General features: G+C 36.2%; 1 protein-coding gene across 1 annotated transcript in view; it reads right to left on the bottom strand.

Annotated features, from left to right (window-relative positions):
* CDC16 (cell division cycle 16) overlaps positions 1-21503 on the bottom strand; it is a 41608-nt gene extending 20105 nt beyond the window's left edge. The window contains exons 1-11 of the mRNA XM_043996782.1: positions 21245-21503; positions 19238-19292; positions 19037-19134; positions 18526-18564; positions 17974-18114; positions 15026-15185; positions 13910-14001; positions 11863-11996; positions 11260-11339; positions 5309-5358; positions 4403-4476 (exon numbers count right to left, since the gene is read on the bottom strand). Of these exons, the coding sequence (XP_043852717.1) occupies positions 4403-4476; positions 5309-5358; positions 11260-11339; positions 11863-11996; positions 13910-14001; positions 15026-15185; positions 17974-18114; positions 18526-18564; positions 19037-19134; positions 19238-19292; positions 21245-21292 (971 nt within the window). The 5' untranslated portion in view covers positions 21293-21503. The remainder of the gene's footprint in view (positions 1-4402; positions 4477-5308; positions 5359-11259; positions 11340-11862; positions 11997-13909; positions 14002-15025; positions 15186-17973; positions 18115-18525; positions 18565-19036; positions 19135-19237; positions 19293-21244) is intronic.
* Positions 21504-22336: the final 833 nt, after the last annotated feature.

Genomic DNA, 22336 nt, shown 5'->3' with positions numbered 1-22336 from the left:
AATGAATTGCCAGGGTCATACAAGTAGAATTCAAACTCAGGTCTTTCTGACTCCAAGTCCAGTCATCTCTCTCTCTCTCTTTATATATGCCAAATAGCTGCTTCCAGGAGAAGGGAAGGAATGTAAAATAAAATTAGAAAAGTAGGACAAAGTAGGACTGTAGAGGAACTTGCCAGTCAAAATAAGGAATGTGAATTTTATTTAGTAAGCAATGGGGAAAACTACTGGGGGTTTCTGAGCAGAGACATCATAAAATGAAGGCATTTGTTAGGAAAATTACTCAGGTGCCAGATGTACTGCACTTTTGAGGGGAAAAGTAAGAAGACAGAGAGACTAGTTAAGAGGAGTGTTAGTCCAAGAACAGACGTTAGTCCTGGATCTTAAACTAGGGTGGTAGAAACGAGAGGAGTCAATGGCTATTGTGGAAAAGAATCAATGGCAATCAAATGAACTTGTGGGAGGCGGTGAGTTTTGGAAAAAAGTCAAAGATAAACTCTTAAGGTTTGGAGGTTAGGTGCTGATACAATAAGCAGAAAAGGAAAAGCTGACAATACTCAGTACATGTGTCTTATTAATGGTGGTTTTAATACCCCATTTGTATATGAATTACAACTTCTAATATTGCCTCATATTACTCTGTTTTTTAATCTATGCAGCATGGCACAGTGGATAGAGTTAGCCTTGGGGTAGGGAAGACTTGGGTTCAAGATCTGTTTCTAACACACACAAGCTATGTGATCATGGAGAAGTTGCTTAATCTCTCAGTATTTCTGGCAACTCTCTAAGACTTTAAGTTACAGTTAAGCTGCATTAGTGGAAGTAATTTCAACACGATCAGTTATCCCATATACTGATGACATGACAGGGCTAGATACCCCCCAAAAAACTTCCATGAAAGATCCTTGGGGAGAAGGACCATATCATTTCTTTTTTAATCCTCCATAATGTGCAGGCACAGTGCTAAGAAGATATTAATAACTGCTGAATTAAATTTTCATTCTTTCAAATTGCTCTTTGAGCACTTAACTGCATTTAGAAAGAGGCAGCAGTAAATACTTTCCTTGAATAGGTAACTATTGTTAAGGCTAAAATTCTAGCTAGTCTGTCTAAAATATCTAATGAGTGGTCGCCAATAAATTAAGCATTTATTAAGGAGTATAAGAATTTGGTAAAGAGAGAGAGAAAGGCCTACATTCATCTATCTATTAAAGGGAGAGCGCATTCCTAGCTCCGCTATCCGCCAGAGTCACCAGGAAAGAGCGAGTCAGAGCACCAGGCTCCCCCTCAAAGACCTTCCTCATGGGCGGAGCTCTTCTACAGTAAGTCTCCAGCAGGTGGCGTCATTCCAATTGTTACACTGGAGAGACTTATAGCCAAGCAGGCTATCTGTCTCCCACAAACCTTCTCTAGCAAAACTCTGAAGTTTGTATTAGATTGAATAGTGATTAAGGGATCACTATTGTGAAACTATAGTAATAGCTTCCACCCCAGAGCTATAACAGGGTTTAGTGAGACACTTATGGGCAGTAGAAAAGGAGCTCCTCAAGCAAGGCTAGTGCCAGTGTAATCAAAGATAGGACAGGAGTAGCCTCTATGGCTGCAAGAGTGGATTCCTTCCCTGAAAAAGTCCCAGAATAATCAGAAAGCCATTTAGTATGAAGCACCCAGCATCAGGTGCTACAGCACTTGGACTGGGAAAGTCTAGGCTAAAGGACTCTAAAAGCCTTAACACTCTTCTGAGATGCCAGGGAAGGGCCTGGATATCTCTGACACTCATACATCCTTGGGGAGCTAACTGCCAGGAAGTAGAACCCAGGGCAATACCAAGCAGGGCAGATCGCCCAATGCAAAAGGCGCAACAAGGTCAAAGCCTGGTCCTGTCACAAAGCCCCAATTTAGAAACTGATGCTGGAAGCATTAATAAATTAAAGAAAAAATCAATTACAAAAAGAAAATGTTGTAAACCTAGTTCCACAACAACTGTGAACAGAGACTGAAAGAAAAAAATGAATTTCCCACAAGGACTACATGAATACCTAGGAGAAATGAAGTAAGAGATAAAAAGCAAAGGAAAAAAAGCTCTGGAGAAAAGCCTGGAAGGAAAATAAGTAACTTAGAAGAGAAAGTGGTAACTCTTACCCAAAAAATGGAATCCATGAAAACTAGAACAGATCAAAGAGAAATCAATGAGTCCATGGAAAAGCAAGGCCTATTAGAACAAAATCAAAAACTATTTTTAAAAAAGCATCTACTATTGAAAACAACTGCCCTTAAAACAAGTTACAGTGAGATAACATAAGAATCACTGTGGACTCCCCAAAAACATGGTTTTTAAAAAAAACCCACCAAATTATATTTCAAAAAATCATGACAACTGCCCAGCTCTATTAGGACTAGAGGGAAAAATAAAGATAGAAAAGAAGCCAAACACCTTCTGAAAGGGAAAAGTCCCAGGAATATCAAAATCAAAATCCAGAGCTCCCCCCTCAAAGGAGAAATATCATAACCTTCCAGAAAGAAACAATTGAAGTAATGAGAAACCACAGTCACTTATCACACAAGACCTGGCAGCTTTAACAAAAAAATGTTAGAATACAATATTTGAAAAGGCAAAAGATATAGAGACAGTTTTGGTTTTATATAATTCATATTATGTAAATTTGACTCCCAGAGGGCCTGGCAGGGAAGCATCCCTGGCTCTGCTGGTGGCAGTGACAGTAGCTCCTGTAGCCCTGTGCTGGGGGTCCTCCACTTCAGGTAATGAAGCTGCTCTGGGCTTTCAGGGCCACAGAGCTGGAGAGGGGCAGGGGAGGATTCCAGAAGGGAGACATCTGTGAAATAACTACTTACATTCATCAAGAATTGGATATAATATAGGCTTATAATCACTCGGCAAAGTTGAATATAATCCTACAAAGTGGAAATGGGCTTTTAATGGAATAGAAGACTTTTAAGCATTTCTGATGACAAGACCAGAGCTGAATATGAATTTTAAAATGCAAACAAATGAATCCAGAGAAGCCTAGAAAGGTAAATTTATTTGAGATATTGGAAGGATGACACAGTACTAATATTATAATGGAAAGAGAAGAAACAGGTGTCTCACTGGAAACTTAATGTCTTCAAAGGATACTGAGGAAGTTAAATAAGAGAAAACGAGGCCTAAGGCGTGGACTGGTTCTGTTTTGAAGGTTTTAAGAGAGGAAAGAGACCAGAATGAATGTAAAAAGAGGTAGAATACAACAGTGTAGAAAGGAAGACAGATTTAAAATTTCTACTTCTCATAACTGTAATAAATGAGAATATGCAAATATGGAGAAAGGGAACTTCCTCAAATCAACTTCATTCTTACGTAAAATGAACAAATGAGGCTTGAATACACAAGTGGTTTGGTGTAGAAATAAATCAAACTTAATAGGGAATCAAGCGGGGATAGAGAGGAGAGGGTTAAAAAGATAATATCAGACAGGGAATAGGCAAGTGCAAAATAAACTTCCTAATCTTGAAGAACATATTGGGGGACACCAGGCTGAACAAACTAGGGTAATGTTATTGTATAATTGTATAATTTCTTAAAATTATAAAAGAGACTATTTCAGAGAATCTTGAGTAGTATGATCTCACACAGACTGAATGTGAGCAGGACTGGAAAAACAATTTATACAAAGACAGCAACTTGTAAAAGAAAAATGAGCGAAATACTAAAGAACTCTGATAAACACAATGATCAATGCAATGTCTCCAGAGAGCCTATATGGTAAAGTATGTTACCTACCCATCTCTTGATGTGACAGACACAAGATTCAGAAAGACACATATTTCTGGACACGGGTACTGGATGGATTAATTTTGCTTAACCAAATTTATCTATAACAATTTTCCCCTCTTTGTCTCACCCAGCTAATTGGGGGGATGAGGGGAAGGTAAGGGGGCAGGTTAGCAATAGTAATATAAAAAAAAAGGATCATTTTAACATTTTTTAAAAAAATGCACAGAACAGAAAGATGTTCAGAAGAACAGAAAAGCAGGACGGTTTGGACAGTTAACAGTTAATAAAATTATATACTTTTAAAAAGAAAGTGGTATCAGGGGCAGCTAGGTGGCACAATAGATAGAGCACCGGCCCTGGAGTGAGGAGTACCTGAGTTCAAATCCGGCCTCAGACACTTAACACACACTTACTAGCTGTGTGACCCTGGGCAAGTCACTTAACCCCAATTGCCTCACTAAAAAAAAAAAAAAAAAGAAAGTGGTATCAAATGGAGATTCAGTTCCATATAGAAATTTTTTTTGTTCTGCTGTATGTATGACAACATAATTTTAGTGTTTAAGTTTAAAATAAAAAATAAAAAATAGGTATCTGTGAACTTTGCCATGAGTAGATATGAAAACAAACACATACCTAAGATATCTCCTTGCATGTTCATTTTTGTGTCCAACCATAAGATAATAACATCCTACTGCAAACCAAGATACCTAAATAAATTAAAAATTAATCATTACCAAAGATGTAACAGATCTAAAATACAAATCTAGACAATTCAATACAAGTACAAGTTGAACCATATTCTTCTGGCACCTAAGTTACATCCCAGTTGTAAGTTAGCAATATCTGTATCAGAACCTGTTTGCCAGGTATGAATTTTTGATAAAAGGTGGCCAGAATAATCTGCTGGTCCACATTTTCCTCCTAGCCTGGCCTAACTCAGGCATCATCATGCTCTCTCTACAGAAAAAAAGGACAGAGCCTAAAGGCTTCACTATTTTGGCATCAATCTATATTGTAATAGCATCTTGACCTGTAGTGCTTACCTTCCCTGTTTTGAACCTTTCAACTTGTGATACTGGCCTTGGGATTTCTAGTTCTAACTTGATTAACTAATCTATTGATTCCAATCCTGACTATATCCTGAGGTTGTCTGCTCCCTGCATTACTTTTTCCTGTAACTCTGATTTCTGGTTCCTGACAGATCGTGATCCCTAGCTCCTGTATTTGAAGTGCTCTGCCCTAAAATGGCACTGAGCTCTCAACCCTGACACTTTGGAAGCAGCATCAACCCTTTGAGGCTTCTAGTCAGTAAGTTGTTGTTTTAGTATGCAGCACTTTTTATGAAGCACTTAATGCAGAGTCCAATGTTTTAACTCATAACCAATGAGTAGTTAGGAAACAAGAGAATCTGGCTCAAAACTACTCTAAAAGAAAGAATTACCACTTGCTTGATTATGAATTTAAGCTTTTCTAACTTTAAGTTCTAAAATTTTAATAAATTTCAACTGTAAAAACTGTAGACACACATATATAACTTACAGGATTACTAGGGTATAAATCCACCAATTTATGAGAGAGATAGAAAAGCTCTGTATAGAAAAAAAAGAAAATTATTTGTGTCAAATATGAAAATATATTTAAGTATTTCCCCCTTATTACTAAACATATTTCATATTAAAATACCATATTGGTACAAATATAGGCCATTCCCTAAAATAAGAATTTATAAAAGGAAAAAAATTACAAAGGTTTACAAGGATAAATAATTAACAAATAATTACTTTATTAAAAAGATTAAGTTAGGTGATTTCAGGGGAGGAAGGCAGATTTGCTTGTAGGGTGGAATTGCTTTACCCTAGGTGGAGAGGAGGGGCCCCAAGACCTGATGGCTGTAAGCAAGCAGGTACCATGGGTAAATCAAAACACCAGCATATAGGTAGAGGAATAATCGATCCACAAAGCATTTATTAAGCACCTACTATGTTCTAGACACTGTGCCAAAAAAAAGTTTAGTATGAAAATTCCAAATTCAATCCCTAGCTCTTGCCACAGGAGTAAATAGATAGGACAAACAAAATTCAATCAAAGAACTCAGGTTGTTTAAAAGGAAATTAAGAAGAGGAGCATGACTGGAAATCAAAAGGATGCCCATCAATTGGGGAACTAGCTGATATGATTGTAATGGAATATTACTGTGCTATGAGAATGACAAGCAGGATGATTTCAGAAAGGCCTGGAAAGACTTACATGAAATGATGTATAATGAAGTGAGCAGAACCAGGAGAACATTGTGCATAGTGACAACAATACTGTTCTATGAAGAACTGTGAAGAACTTAACTATTCTCAGCAGTACAATGATCCTAGACAATCCCAAAGGACTAATGAGATGAAGTATCAACCTCCAGAGAAAGAACTGATATTGATTGAACACACACTAAAGCAGGCTATTTTTCCATTTCTTTCTTTCATTTTTTTCCTTTATTCGAGTCTTATACAAAATGCTTAATATAGAAATGTTTTACATAACTGCACATGTATAACCTATTATCTGATTGCTTGCCATCTCAGGGAGGACAGTAAGGGGAAGAGAGGGAGGCATAGAATTTGGAATTCAAAACTTTAAATAAAAATGTTTATTTAAAAAAAAAAAGAAATGCATGGCCTATATGTGGACCAATAGGACACACTGCTTTTTATGGTAAAGAAAACTCTTTTTTAGGGAAGAAGAAAGTCTCAATCTTCCCTTCTAGGTATGCTTTACATTTGCCTATGAAATGTAGAAACTCCTTCAAGGTAAAAAGTTTGTAAAAAGAATATCCACAATGTATAAATGGTCAAAGGATATGAACAATTTATAAACAGCAAAAAATTTATTACTCATCACTTGATAAAAGTCTCATAGAATTTTTTTGGAGAATAAAATAGTAACGCTAAGTAAAAGTTACTAAAACAATCACAACCTTTCACCTCATAATTCCACTGTTGGAAATATACCCTGATGGTGTTAAGGAAAAAAACAAAAGGGTTATTTGTTCAAAAATGTTCACAGCAATTTATAAATGTTCATAGTAACATATACTATATGTATATTTGTCTCTCTGTGTGTATATCCCCCCCCCCCTCCACTCACTCAGCTGGTCACATAGTGTCTGAGGGCATGATTCAAACCCAGGCCTTGCTCACTCCAAGTAAGGCAACTCTATGTACAATGCCATCTAGGCAGCTTATTTTAAAATACTGTTTAGCATTTTAAAGTACTGTTTAGTATTTTAAAATACTGTCTTAGACAGATAGACACAAAGACCAAGAAAAGTTAAAGAGATGAACAGAATTTTTGAAAAATTAGGTGTGATAGACCTCTGGAGAAAATTGAATGGGAACAGAAGGGAATATCTCCTTTTCTCGTGCTACAAGGCACCTACACAAAAACTGACCATGTATTTGGGCATAAAAAGCTCATAACAAAATTTTAAAAAAGAAATATTAAATGTATCCTTTTCAGATAAGAATGCAATAAAAATTACATTCAATAAAGGGCACTGGAAAGATAGATAAAAAATGAATTGGAAACGAAATAATCTAATCCTAAAGAATAAGTGGGTCAAAGAACAAATCAACAAAACAAATTTCATTAAAGAGAATGACAATAGTAAGACAACAAACCAAAATTTATGGGATGCGGCCAAAGAAGTACTTAGGGGAAATTTTGTATCTCTAAACACATCAATAAAACAGAAAAAGAACATTTCAATGAATTAGGCATGCAACTAAGAACACCAAAAAACGAGAAAAAGAACAAATTTAAAATCCTCAATTAAACACCAAACTGAAAATCCTGAAAAATCAAACGAGAGATTAATAAAATTTAAAGTGAGAAAACCATTGAACCTAAACTAGGAGCTGGTTTTATGAAAAAAAGAAAAACAAACAAAAACAATAAAATAGACAAACCACTGGTTAATTTGATTTAAAAAGAGGAAATTCACCAAAATATTAGCTTCAAAAGTGAAAAAGGTGATACCAATGAAGACAAAACTAAAGCAATTATTTGAAGCTATTTTGCCTAATTACATGCCAATAAATCTGATAACATAAGTGAAATGGACAAATATTCACAAAAATATATATTGTCCAGATTAAGAGAAAAGGAAACAGAATACTTAAATAACTCGATCTTAGAAAATGAAATTGAATAAGCCTCAATGAGCTCTTTAAGAAGAAAGATCAGGAAGAGATGGATTCACAAGTGAATTCCACCAAACATTTAAAGAACAATTCTAATATTACATAAACTATTTAGAAAAATATGTAAAGGAGTTCTACACCAAATTCCTTCTATGACACAAATATGGTCCTGATATGTAAACCAGGGAGAGCAAAAACACAGAAAGAAAACTATGGACCAATATCCCTAATAAATATTAATGAAAAAATTTTAAATAAAATACTAAGCAAGGAGGTTATAGCAGTGTATCACAAAGATCATAAAATATGACCGGGTAGGATTTATACCAGGAATCTGGTTCAATATTAATACAACTATCAGCATAATTGACCATCTTAATAACAAAACCAAGAGAAATATGATTATCTCCAAAGATGCAGAAAAAGCTTCTGACAAAATAGAATACTCAATTTCTATGAAAAACATTAGAAAACACTGAAATAAATGGAGCTTTACTGAAAATTATAAATAAAATTTATCTAAAACCAGCAGCAACCATTATCTGTAATGGAAATAAGCTAGAAGCTCTGACAATAAGATCTTAAGTAAAGTAAGGATGCCTGTTATCACCACCGTTATTCAGTATTGTTAGCTATAGCAATACAAGAAGAAAAAGAAATAGAAGGAATTACAATTCATAAGGAAACAAAACTATCACTCTTTGCTGATGATATGATAGTCTACTTGAAGAATCCTTTGACAATTTTAGCAAAGTTGCAGGATATAAAATAAACTCAGATAAATCACCAGCATATATTACCAACAAAGTTCAGCAGCAAGAGAGAGAAAGAGAAATTCCATTTAAAATAACTGGAAACAATATAAAATACTTGGGAATCTACGTACCAAGACAAAACTAGGAACCATATCGACACAATTACAAAACACTTTTCATACTAATAAAATCAGATTTGAAATAGAAAAATATTAATTGCTATGGGGTAGGCTGAGTCAATATAATAAAAATGACAATTCTAAGTTAATTTACTTATTCAGTGCTATACCAAACTACCAAAAAAGTATTTTATAGAGCTAGAAAAAATAATAAAATTCACCTGGAAGAACAAAATTTGGTCAAGAATCTCAAGGGAATTAATGAAAAAAAATATGTGAGGAAGGTAGTTTAACCATACCAGAATTCAAACTGTATTACAAAAGTGGTGATCATCAAAACAATCTGCTACAGGCTAAGAGAGAGAATGGTAGATCAGTAAAACAGACTGGGTACACAAAACATATTAAGTAAGGACCATACTAACCTAGTGTTTGACAAACCCCCAAATCCCAGCTTTTGTGACAAGAACTCATTATATGACAAAAGAGTGCTTAGAAAATGGGAAAGCAATTTGGCAGAAACCATAAACAAATTAGGGGAGCACAGAATAGTTTACTTTTGAGATCTATGGATAAGGGAAGAATTTTTGTTGTTATTTAGTTAATTGTTATTTAGTCAATAACAAATTGAGAGCATTAAGGGATGTAAAATGGATAATTTTGATTCCATTAAATTTAAAAGTATTTGCACAAACAAAACCAATGCAGCCAAAATTAGAAGGAAAGTAGAAAATGGGGGGGGGGATTTTATAGCAAGTTTCTCTGATAAAGACCTTATTCCTCAAATATATAGAGAACTGAATCAAATTTATAAGAATGCTAGTCATTCCCCCAATGACAAATGGGCAAAGGACACGAACAGGTAGTTTTCAGAAGAAATCAAAGTTATCTATAGTCATTTGAAAAAATGCTCTAAATCCTATTGACTAGAGAAATACAAATTAAAACAATTTGAGGGGCCACCTCACAACTATCAGATTGGCTAATATAACAGAAAAGAAAAATGATAAATATGGGATAGATTGTGGGAAAACTGGAACACTAATGTATTCTTAGTGGAATTGTGAATTGATATAATCATTCTCGGGAGCAATTTGGAATTATGTCCAAATGGCAATTAACTGTGTATACCCTTTGATCTAGCAATATCACTCCTATGGTCTGTACGCCAAAGAGATTTAAAAAAAAACAAGGAAGAGGACCTATATGTACAAAAATATTTACAGCAATTCTTTTTGTGGCAGCAAAGAATTGGAAATTGAGAAGTAGCCCATCAATTGGGGAATGGCTGAACAAATTGTGGTACATAACTGTGATGTAATATTATTGTGCTGTAACAATTGATGAGAATACTTTCTGGAAAATGTGGAAAGATTTAATGAACTGAGGCAAAATGAGTGAGCAAAACCAGAACACTGTATCCAATAATAGCAATACTGTTAAGATGATCAACTGTGAATAACTTTTTCTTAGCAATACAAAGATCTAAGACAATTCCAAAGGACTTAAGATGAAAAATGCTATCCGCCTGCAGAGAAAAGAACTAACAGAATCTGAATGCAGAACAAAGCATACTATTTTTTACCTTTTTTTCCCCCTTTTTTGGGGGTATGGGTTTTCTTTTACAACATGACTAACATGGAAATATTTTACATGACTACACATGTATAACCTATATCAAATTGCTTGTTATGTCAGGCAGAAGGGGAGAAGGGAAGGAGAGAATTTGGAATTCAAAACTTAAAAAAAAAAATGTTAAAAATTGTTTAACATGTAATTAGAAGAAAAAAAATTTTTTTTGGTTTTGTTTTTTTTTTAGTGAGGCAACTGGGGTTAAGTGACTTGCCCAGGGTCACACAGCTAGTAAGTGTTAAGTGTCTGAGGCCGGATTTGAACTCAGGTACTCCTGACTCCAGGGCCGGTGCTCTATCCACTGCACCACGTAGCTGCCCCGAAAAAAATTTTTTTTAAAGTAGTGAGCTCTCCATCACTGGAATTCTTCAGGGAGAGGCCGGATAATCACTTGTCTGGGATGTTATAGACAACATTCCTGCTCAAATACAGGTTGAACTAAGATGACCTTTTTGAAATTTATTGTCTTTATAAACTTCCTCTGACCAGAAGCAGGAAAATAGGGAATAAAGTATTCCATCTATCATGCTGAAACACAGGTGCACTACAGAGGGATCAAAACTATACTATTTTCCATTTATAATAGAATTTTCTTCATTTTTCTTTATCACATTTCTTGCTACCAAAACATACAGTTACCTGGGGGCTTATTTATACAACCAAATTTCAGGATTTAAAGAAATCTTATGACTTTAAAAGGCTAATAGATTTTAAATCTCTCTTCCCTTCCTGCCTCCCATATTGTAATACTTTATACAACTTTAATTTCCATTTTAGTTCAAAAATAAGCTTCTTACCATTTGCTTTATTCAGTTCCACAAGAGTCCCTATGTGCACAGGTAAACAATTTGCATGGAAAGGATCTTTTTCAATTACTCTGAAAGTCAAAGTACTATGTATTACCATTCTAGGAATGGAATAAAACACTCATTGTAACAACTTATCATTAACATATTATCAAGTCATACTAAGGTGATTATATTTATTTGTAGTTTAACTCTACGTCCAAACAATTTCACTAAACAGTTGTCCAACCAGGGCAGACATGGAAGGACCAATTAATAAAAAATCCTGGAATTTGAGAAATATGAATATGATTATAAAGTATTAATATTTTAAATCAGCAGAACTAAAGTACAGAAAATAATCAATACCAGTAGTATTTAAAGATTCTTTTACTATGCAACAACTTAAGCTGACCCAATCTATTTAATAAATAGATTTAAAAATAAATTTTTAAGAGTTTTAAATAAACATCTTCATATCTGTAACTTATTCTTTCATACCTTAGGAGAGTGCTGTGTAGTGAAGGTTCATTAAACAATGATCCAATGAGAGGATGCCAAAGGAAGGGCCTTAAATAACAGAACAGATGGCTTGAAATGCCTGTAGATACTTACACTGAAGTCAGCTTGTAGCACATTTTGAAATCACAGTTATAATAATGTCTTTCTGCCAAAGACACTACCACATCCAGATTTTCCTGCAGACCATCTACAGATTCAGGAATGACAGTTTCACTAGGCTTATTATACTGAAACACAGAAAATATTTTTATATAAAATGAGAAAATGATAAAACTAAATTGCTCAAGTTTTTTAAGTATCTTAGGGACATCTGGGTCCCCATGTGAATTGTGTACTTTCAGAAAGGGGTGAAAGATAATGGACAAAATATACTGACTGACATTTAAACAAATCATGAAACATGGCACAAAATAGCCTCTGAGGTCCCTTCCAATCTGAAGATTCCATATTCCCAGCAAAGTTCTTTTGGAGCAGTAATTTTTCTAATTTAATCAAAAGGGGAAAAGAGTAAACAAAAATTTATTAACTGAACCAGTATGCTAAAAGTTATACCTCATTTCAATCTCACAACAACTCTGGGAAGTAGATGTTATTATTATCCTCATTTTGTAGGTGAGGAAACTGAGGCAGACAGAAGTTAAATTGCTTACCCAGGATTATACAGCTAAAAAGTATCTGGGGGTCACATCTGAGTATTCCTGGCCTAGTGTTCTAACCACTGGGCCACCTAGCTACCTCAAAACCTCCTGGCCTTCATATTTCCATTTACAGATATTACAGTTGTTTTATACTTTGATTTGAACATTTTTATCACAGATTTTCAAAACAGTCTAGAATGAGCATTACTCTTACTGATAAGAACATGACCTTGTTAAGTATACCTACATGGCATGTATCATTCATAAAATAATGCAGATAAACACTAGCTATGGCCATACGAATTCAACAGCCAATAGAAAAGACATGAGAGGGTGTTGTAAACTGAAGACTTTGAGGGTCTATCATTTTTCATTTTCTTAGAATTTAATGACAGGATAAATGTAATGATCATAGTATTGTAGTTTTCTGTCACTATGTGCAAACTGTATTTTCCAGGACAAGAAAACTCAAGGACTCTGCAAAATTTCTCTCAAAAATGAAGATACAGTTTTCCGGGATTGAAGAATTGAAAATTTATAACTTTCCTATAATATCATTAACTAAAATTCATGGTGAACACTCAATAATATATTCCTTGGGAGTACAAGCACTTTTGGAAACTGCATTCACTTTTTCCTAGCATTAAGAATGCATTATGTGGGGGCGGCTAGGTGGCGCAGTAGATAAAGCACAGGCCCTGGATTCAGGAGTACCTGAATTCAAATCTGGACTCAGGCACTTGACACTTACTAGCTGTGTGACCCTGGGCAAGTCACTTAACCCCCATTGCCCTACCAAAAAAAAAAAGAAAGAAAGAAAAAAAAGAATGCATTATGTGATTTTGAGGAAGCAATAACCTTGCTGGGCTTCAATTTCTTCATATATAAAATGAAGGGGTTTGGTTAATGACCAGTAAGGTTCTTTTTAGCTGTAATATTCTATGACTTTACTCAATAAATTATTCCTTCCATGCAATAAGCAACCCCTTAGCCACCTAAAATAGTAATGCAGCATTTAAAAATACTTTATTAACCTCTAAACATAATTTACACACAGGAAAAATCTAGCAACATATCACTTCACTGTTTGTTAATAAGGAATAGAAGGGATAAAGAAAAAGAAACTTAATTCTATTTAAAGAAAATAAATATTTAGTCAGGGATATAGGTTTCAAGAACAATCACTGAAATTGATTTTAGTTTTAAAATACCCTATTTTTAGATCAACAGAATACCTTATATAGTTCTGAATTATGATTTGGTTTTTAATAAATGGATTAAATACGATTTCCCAAGTACTAAGACAGATCTCCTTACTATTTTAATTTCTAAAATTTAACCATGGGTGGAGAGCATGTTTGGAGATGACAGATTATTAATTCCATGCTTAGACTCTTCAGAAGATGAAAAAGGAGAGGTCCAATTTTCCTGGACAAGAGGGAGGCAGAATAAAGGGCTCAAGAGCCAACTGTGAGTATTGTGGCCATGGAATTTTTACTTACCTTCTTTAACTTATTCTCAAAAAGAAAACGCAGCAATTCTTGTTCTTCTGTGCACTGCTTGCCAAGAGGTAGAGATTCAAGTAGCTCTTTTTCTATGAAATTTTAAAAAAATGTTAAAATTATAATATTGATGAAAAAAAATCTAGCAATCAGAAAACGTTCTTTACAATGTATTGCCCTAAGTAAAGAATCACTCAAAAGGAGAGTCAATATACACTAGAAATAAAAACAGAATTGTTGGATTATCCCCATCGTGTAGAAAAGTGCAAGGACCAAATTTCCCAGTTCCCAGTATGATTCTAAGATCCTTCAGTTTCCTTTCTTCAATTAAAAGTGAGGAAATGAAATACTACCATTCCCTTTTATGCTGAGCTCTACTTCTCTCAAAAAAGAATTGTTTCCTCATCTGTAAAATGAGGAGACTAGACTAGATGAGGTCCTTTCTAGCTCTCTATTTATGAATTTTCTGAAAGTCACAGCAAAATCTCTTGACAAAAGCATAGGTATAATGACATGACAAATGGTACCGTATGTTTATACTCTTTGGAGAAGGGCCGTCTACGTTTATGTTAGTACTTTACAGTTAGAAGACTTTGCATTTAATTCTCAAGGAGATGAGGGTTGAGGAGGGGGCAGGAAGGACAAAAATGTAAGCTGAGTTACTTTAGCAAGAAGTAGGGATACTTCTTAGATAGGAAGGATGGAGGACAGAATAAATAGGTAATGATACTAAGAAGTTTTGAAATGGGGAGTTAAAGAAGTTTCCATTAGTTGGCCAAAATCTTCTAATAATCACTCGATGTAGGTGGATTAAGTTTTATCCCTATTTCACAAATAAGGAAACTGAGTCTCAGAGAGCTGACTTTTTTTAAGGTCAAACAGTAAATGATGTAACTAAGACCTGAATCCAGATGTCACTCATACTCTGGGGCTCTTTCACTACATTATGCCATCTATATCCTAACAGTTAAGTTGTTCAACCATATCAAGTATTTCCCTAATTTTGAGGATTTAGTGAAAATATTCTAAAAATTCAGCTAAATGCACTGAATACGAGTCTGCAGATTTAATTTTCCATAGATGTAAAAGGGAATAAAAATGCCTTAGTTTCCAAACCTTCTTGTGCTGTCAGCATGTGGTGTGATGTTAAAAGATCAAATGCTTCAAAGCAGTAGACATCAAGCTTCAAGGCTTCTTTGTAGCTATAAGTTGCTAAGGTTCGATTATCTAGAGCATCATAGATCTTTCCTCTCAAAAGGCAAATAGAACTCTTAATCTGGTGGGAAAATGACATATTAGAGTCTGAGTCAATGACTGAAAAGTATTTTATAGCTAATGGGATTTCTTTCTAAACAGAAATAGGAGGGGCAGCTAGGTGGTGCAGTGGATACAGCACCCTTCCTGAATTCAGGAGGACCTGAGTTCAAATCTGGCCTCAGACACTTAACAATTACTAGCTGTGTGACCCTGGGCAGGTCCCTTAACCCCAATTGCCTCACCAAAAAAACAAACAAAAAAAGAAAGAAATAGGAAAACAAAAGTTAAGAAGCTTTAGATGAAACTTGATATGTTCTGATTATTCCAACAAATATTCCCAATTTTTATACCTACTTATTATTAACGCTAACAGTTATATGTGTTATATATGCTTTTTATCTTTCAACTTTGAGAATTCCCATTTATACTCAACACTCTTTCCAAGCAGAGAGTTAGTTATTTTTACAATGTTATTTTTGCTCCTGCATAACTAATAAATACAATTCTTTGCACATAACAAATGGGTAATATAGCTCAGGGATAATGCACAAACTTCTTTTGGTAATGCTGTTGGGCTAGCTACCAGGATAATGTGTAACGGGTAAATCAAGTGCCTGGCACCCTGCATTTATTAATTATTTGAATTGAAATGTTTCATGTTGTGTATTGTAAAAATACGTGAAGGGAGCAGATGTTTGCAGACATCTTTTATATCAGACCACATGACATGTTCAATGTCATGCAAAGGATTAAGAGGTTAGAGGGATGAAATATAAAATTCCAGACTATATTAATTGTGAATTTACCAAAAAAAATTTGACTTGGTAAAGCAAAATGTAGGCTTACAGACTCTTTAAACAAGCTATCTCCTACATATGTGCTACCCTCATAGGACAATGAAAGATAAGACAATGGAGAAAATTTTGGATAAATCTGGTGAATGTCAACTAAGGCTTCAAATAGGGAAATGTACTAAAAGACCTTTGACCATGTGACAGCTGTCCTTATGCAAAAAAATAGAAGATGGAATCCCTAAGAGCAGAGCTTTTTCTCTAGATGTTCTTGTTGGGAATGCTATAGTCCTGATTACATTGCATTCTGGAACATTACAGTACTTACCCAACAAAAGCTACACCCAAGAGATTATTTTAGTTATCAGCAACAGAAAAAAGTGAATGAAAATGACCCACTGCTCAAATCACGACACTGGACAGAAAATTCACTATCAGTTCTCATCTTGGACAGAAATTCATATAGGGACAGTGAAATGTATTCAGAATTGACTAATAGGAGATCTTGCTGGGCTGAATTTGGTAAACTATAATGTTTTCAATCATCACAAAAGTCTATCTTTTTTTTTTTTTTTTTAGTGAGGCAATTGGGGTTAAGTGACTTGCCCAGGGTCCCACAGCTAGTAAGTGTCAAGTGTCTGAGGCCGGATTTGAACTCAGGTACTCCTGATTCCAGGGCCGGTGCTCTATCCACTGTGCCACCTAGCTGCCCCTATCTTTTTAACATTAATATTTTATCCTACTGAAACCATAAGATCAAATCAGAGGATTTTGCAAAATAATATGATTTCAGAAAAAATTTAAATGCAAGTAGTTTAAAAAAGAACTGAAATACATTTGGGGGATGGGGTTGTATAAGTAGGCTAAAGGACATTATCAAAATTACCTAGCAAGTGAAAAATAATTTAAAATAATAACAACATCAAGGACATAAATGACTAGGAAAAACCTTAGTCTAACAGTGAGGGATAAAAGAGAAAAAGAACTGAATCCTAAATTGGTATCCATGAAATAATGAAAAACCCCAAATAAATCTTTTAGTCTGTTGATATATATATATATAAAAATCTATGGCAGATTTATAGAAAAACACAGATATAGAACCATATAGGATGAAAGGTGTTGATGTGCTGTAATGTGAACAGCGTAGAAGTTCTGATGTAGATAAGGCAATAGATCCACTGCAGTACAGTTTGATGAAGAGTGCTAGACCTGGAGCCAAGAGATCTGGGTTCACATTTGACTCTGTGTGACCATAGGCAAGTCAATCTTTCTGAAACTTAGTTTCTTTACCCATAAAATGGTGTCAATAATATACCACTTACCCTTCAGTGTTGTGAATAAACCTTAAAGCACTATTTAAATTATTATTAGCTATTAATAAGCAAGTAAATGTAAGCCACAAAGAGATTAAACAAAATATATATACTGGGAAGGAAATAAGATGAATTTAAGCATATTTTAATAATACTTTATTTTTTAAAATGTTACCAACAATTAGTGTATTATGTAGTGATATATTGTAAATAAGTACTATCAAAAGAAACAAAAACACATTACTTACAGACTTTCCCTAGTATATATTAAAATATTTCCCAAGAAAGAATTGGAGTTAATCAGGGAAAGATTCCTAGAAAACGAACCAAAGAATTCACAAAAATAGAAAAGTGAGGACAAATTGGTTCACAGGTTTCAAGAAGCTAAAGGAGGGATTGTGGGAAAGAGAGAAATCCTAAACAGATTTAAACAGTCTGAAGAAATAGCTTTAAGGCCTGCTAGGACAGGAAAGTATTACACTACCATCAAGGAAAGGAGGGAGAAAAGGTAAAGAAGAATTAAGTAAAGTAGGTGATCAAAAATACAACAGTTATGTTAATGTTTACAATTATATGAAAAGCAATTTAGTTTTGCAATATAGCATATATACTTTTTTATAACATTCCTACAACATTTAATGCTTTCCCTAATCATAAAAACAACCATTGCGGGGAAAAACCCCACCAAACTACTACTTACAGAAGATTGGGACATTTCCCAGTCATTAGAAGGTTCTTTTAGCCCACTTTCATCTTTCAAGTATTTTTCAAATAATCTTTTGTTAATTGGTTCTTCCATATCAAGGATATCAAGAGCTTGCTGGTGTTCCTTTGCAGCATACTATGTAGAGAATTGCAAAATGTTTAAACAAGAGTGATTATTAAAGCTCCTCTACATAATGTTTTAAATTTTAAAGGGATGCTAAGTGGCATACCATTTCATTACTTAAATTTAAATTTTCCAAAAAGCAATCTTTTCAGATGCATATTGGCTTTCTAAAATTAATGGGGAGGTGGCAGGGCAGGGGGAGAACACTGTACCATATTAATTACTCAACAATAAACCAATATTAAGAAAATAATTATGTGAACATTGATGTAACAACATTACACTGACATGCTATTCCTATTACTGAAATTGTCACAATAATCAGGGAGAGAGGGGGACAGAAAAATAACACTATTATTTCAAATTTTGTTTTAATATGATTAATTTTCTTTTAATTAAAAAAATTTAATAAAACATACTTACATGACACCTAGCAGCAAGGTATCGACATGCTTCATATAACTAGAAAGGAAGTGAATTTGCAAAGTCATCAAAATAATTTGAAAATAATGAGAAATGGGAAATTTGAGTTTCATCTATCAGATTTCTTTTCCTTCTTTGCTTTCTAACACAGTTACCAATTATAAAAAAGCTGGAATTATTCAATAATCCTCATGTCTTTAAAAAGTGTAAAGATTTATTAACTGCCAGCAATTAACAAATTTTAAGAGCATGCTAATAGTTTCTTTAAAGTCAGCTGGATATCTTCATTAGGCAGAGAATAACAAACTAAACAAAAGTATATTTTTTACTTTTCCATCAGTATAACTATTTGAAATATGCATTGTAGATTCACTGATGTGTCAGGTTTTGCTTAATTGATTTTTCTTCCTTTGTGCCAAGACTAGGCTGGGGGAATTACTATGATATCAGAACAAGAGGCATCAATAAAACCTGAGACAGCAAATGTGAAATACCAGGTTAAGAAACTTACCTTGTCTAGCTTACGTGATCGAAGGGCATGTGCTGCCCTATGATACTGAGCAGTCAGGTAAAGACACTGGGCCAACCAATAAATGTCTTGTGGTTCTTCTAAAACAAGCAAAAAATATTATACATACTATCAGAGACCCAAGTTATAACAGAAGTTTTAAAGATTAATGGCATTAAATAAAATCTAACACTTGTCACTTACCATGAGACAAGGAGGCTACTTTGTCTGCCCAAAATAGAGCACTTTGATATTGTTGCTATAAAAAAGTAGAAATCATAGTGTTATGACAAGAGTCTTGTTCAGAAAAACCTCTTTGTAATTCTATATTAACAAGATAAACAAAATCCAGCAAAAAAGGGTTTGTCATGAACATCCACTAAAAATGATTTACTGTGATACTAGAAGAATATTATTACCGTAGTTTGATCTCAAAGGCAATCAAGTATGATAGGCTCTAAAGACAGAAAGGTTAAGATGTTTAGGCTTTTAACCTTAGAATTATGTTCAAATTATTTTTATGAATATTTGCTAAATTTCTTTTTTTTTTTTCATTTTTGCAGGGCAGTGGGGGTTAAGTGACTTGCCCAGGGTCACACAGCTAGTAAGTGTCAAGTGTCTGAGGCTGAATTTGAACTCAGGTCCTCCTGAATCCAGGACTGGTGCTTTATCCACTGTGCCACCTAGCTGCCCCCATCTGCTAAATTTCAATGACCAAAGGAGACATATAAGTTCATCTATAGTACTTGGGAAATACAGAGTGAAGGTGGCAATGTAAAGCCACATTAGGGCTGAAAAGAGTAGCATGTCTGACTAGTTTTATTCCCAGTTCTGGTGTCTATTCCCATGCAATCTTTACCCAGTCATAACTACTCCATTTCAGTTCCTCTTGATGAAAGCTAGAAACTGAGCTGTTCAACTACCACTTGAGGATTTTTATGGGACAGTTTTAGAATATATTTTTCTAATAGTTAAAAACCATGTTAACAAGTATATATGCCCTAAATATGCAATAAGTGAATACTTCACATTCAATTTGCTAGAATTATAAAAACAAAGATGTATCAAAATGGGCAGAAATGACATGCTTCAAAATAATACTCCTTAAGACTAATAGGCAATCTGAAAAAATATATCGTTTTATGGACATTTTAAACGTGAATGGAATGACAGTTTAGACAGTAAGTTCATCCTCAATTAATAATATTTGATCTTTACAGGATCGAAGCTGGAAGAGGCTTGGGGAGTCACCTAGTCTAACCCCCTCATTTGATAGATGAGACAACTAAGTCCTGGAGAGGTAAAAGTGACTCGTCCAAGGTCACACAGTAACCGGCAGACTTGAATTGAATCCAGGTTGTCCGATTATAAATCCATTCTTCTTTCCATTGTACATCTTCATCTATTAAACAAGGAATACAGTGTGTCCCAATACCAAGAAACAGTCCTCTCAAAAACAAATCCTTGCAACTTTATACCTAAACTAATTCCATATTCAGAGATCACATCTTCCTAGAACTCAACCACAAAAACTTATTCAGCATCTAAATAGTTCAAGACCTCGAGGGGGACAATAAAAACAGGCAAAATGTTTTGAATGCAGGCACCTGGGAAATAGCTCTTTTTGCCTTTCTTTGTATCCCCTAGCACTCAGTCTAGAGCCCGGCCCAGAGGAAGTGCCTAATCGGTTTGTTGACCGACTTCTCGCTCTGCACACTTTAGGTGATTTAATATGCCAAGTTACATAATAATCCCGGAGAAGGTCCGTTGAGTGCCTAATGGTAGAACCAGTAGGGGCCAGTGAGCTCCGGAGAGGGAATGAGCCCGCTTTTCTTCAGGCAAAGTGGCTTCGCTTTACCCCCAAGGGGAAGCCCTTGGGGCTGCAGTTGGGGGAAAAGGCCCATAAGAAGCCGGTGACATCTTTACTCGAAATAAAAACAAGTGTCAGACGTTTCGGAAAGAGGGATGGGGTCTGCACCCTTCCCGGACTCCGTCCCTAGGCCCCTCGCTCTCCCAACTCTGGGGCCTAAACCCCGGCCCGGGCCAGACACTCAACAGCCGGGCCGCACACACAACAGGTTCCCCGCCCAGGACCCCGCTTCTCCGGGGCCCGGGCCCAGACTCGGGTCCTGGGCGCTGCCCGCCTGGGGAGCCGTCTACACACACTAACACACGTGGACACACATACACACAGAGACACCCCCTCCACACCTGGTCTATGTACTGGCGGACGCGCTTCCGCAGCCGCTCCAAGTTCATCTTCTCGCGGGGACTAGGCCAGCGCGTGCGCCGGAGACAGCTCAGGGGAGGGGGGGCGGAGGAGGAAGAGGTGGCGGGCGTGCAGAATCCGGGGGCCGGCGCGAGGAGGAGGCGGGGCGCGGCGCGGCGCGGCCTCCGAGAGTGTGTCCGAGCGCTGCAGCAGCCTCACGCTCCCAGCCGGGGTAAACAGACCCGCAGTCTCGGGGACCCCTCAGCTTCTCCCCCCGGCCGCCCCGCCCCCGGCCCCAGAACGCGCCGGGACCCCCGCGCGCTATCTCCGCACGCCGCCGCGCCGCTACCTCCCGGCCGCCGGCCCCGCGGCCCAGGCCCACAGCCTGCCCTGGCGTGTGACAGGGAAAGGCGTCCCCCCTGGAAACGCAGCTCCGGGCGATGGTTCCGAGGCTTTCCCGACTTCCCCACCTCCTCTCTAGAGACCTGTAGGGGGAGTGGGTGGGGGGCGGGAGATGGTAGTGTCCGAAGCAGAGAAGAGAGGAAGAGGAGCAGGCGGGCGGGGATTATGACGTAAGAAGAGAAGGAGGGACTGCCTTGCTTTTTTTGTATCCGCGGTGTTTAGCGTAGCGCCTGGCGCATAGTATGCTTTTTAATAAGTGTTTATTGACTGACTAACCTATGTGACGTTAGAACTCTCTAGACCTCAGTTCCCTCATCTGTAAAATGAAAAGAGTGGGACTAGATGACCTCATTAGAGATTGTAGTAACGATATCCAGGGGTTTTGAGTAGGAGGAAAGAAGGCACTCATGATGAGTGGTGGGAGGGGAGTGTGTACAAAACATCATTTTAGTGAGATTGACCAGGTGGCAGCAGGAAAGATTTCTGATACTAGAAGAGAGATCTTTATTGTGGTCATGACGAAGGCCTGATGAAAAGGAAAGGGCAGGCATTGGAGATGTTACAAAAGGAAGAGTTAACAGCATTTTTTGTGACTGGGGTGCGTGGGAAGAGGGAGATATGATACTCATCTCACTAGCTTTCTCATAGAGTAAACATGGTGGGGAAGATGGGGGCGTGCCAGGATTCAGAGG

Source organism: Dromiciops gliroides, chromosome 3, assembly GCF_019393635.1.
Source record: "Dromiciops gliroides isolate mDroGli1 chromosome 3, mDroGli1.pri, whole genome shotgun sequence".
NCBI lineage: Eukaryota > Metazoa > Chordata > Mammalia > Microbiotheria > Microbiotheriidae > Dromiciops > Dromiciops gliroides.
Note: the sequence above shows the minus strand (reverse complement) of the source record. Positions and strands in the feature narration are given on the sequence as shown.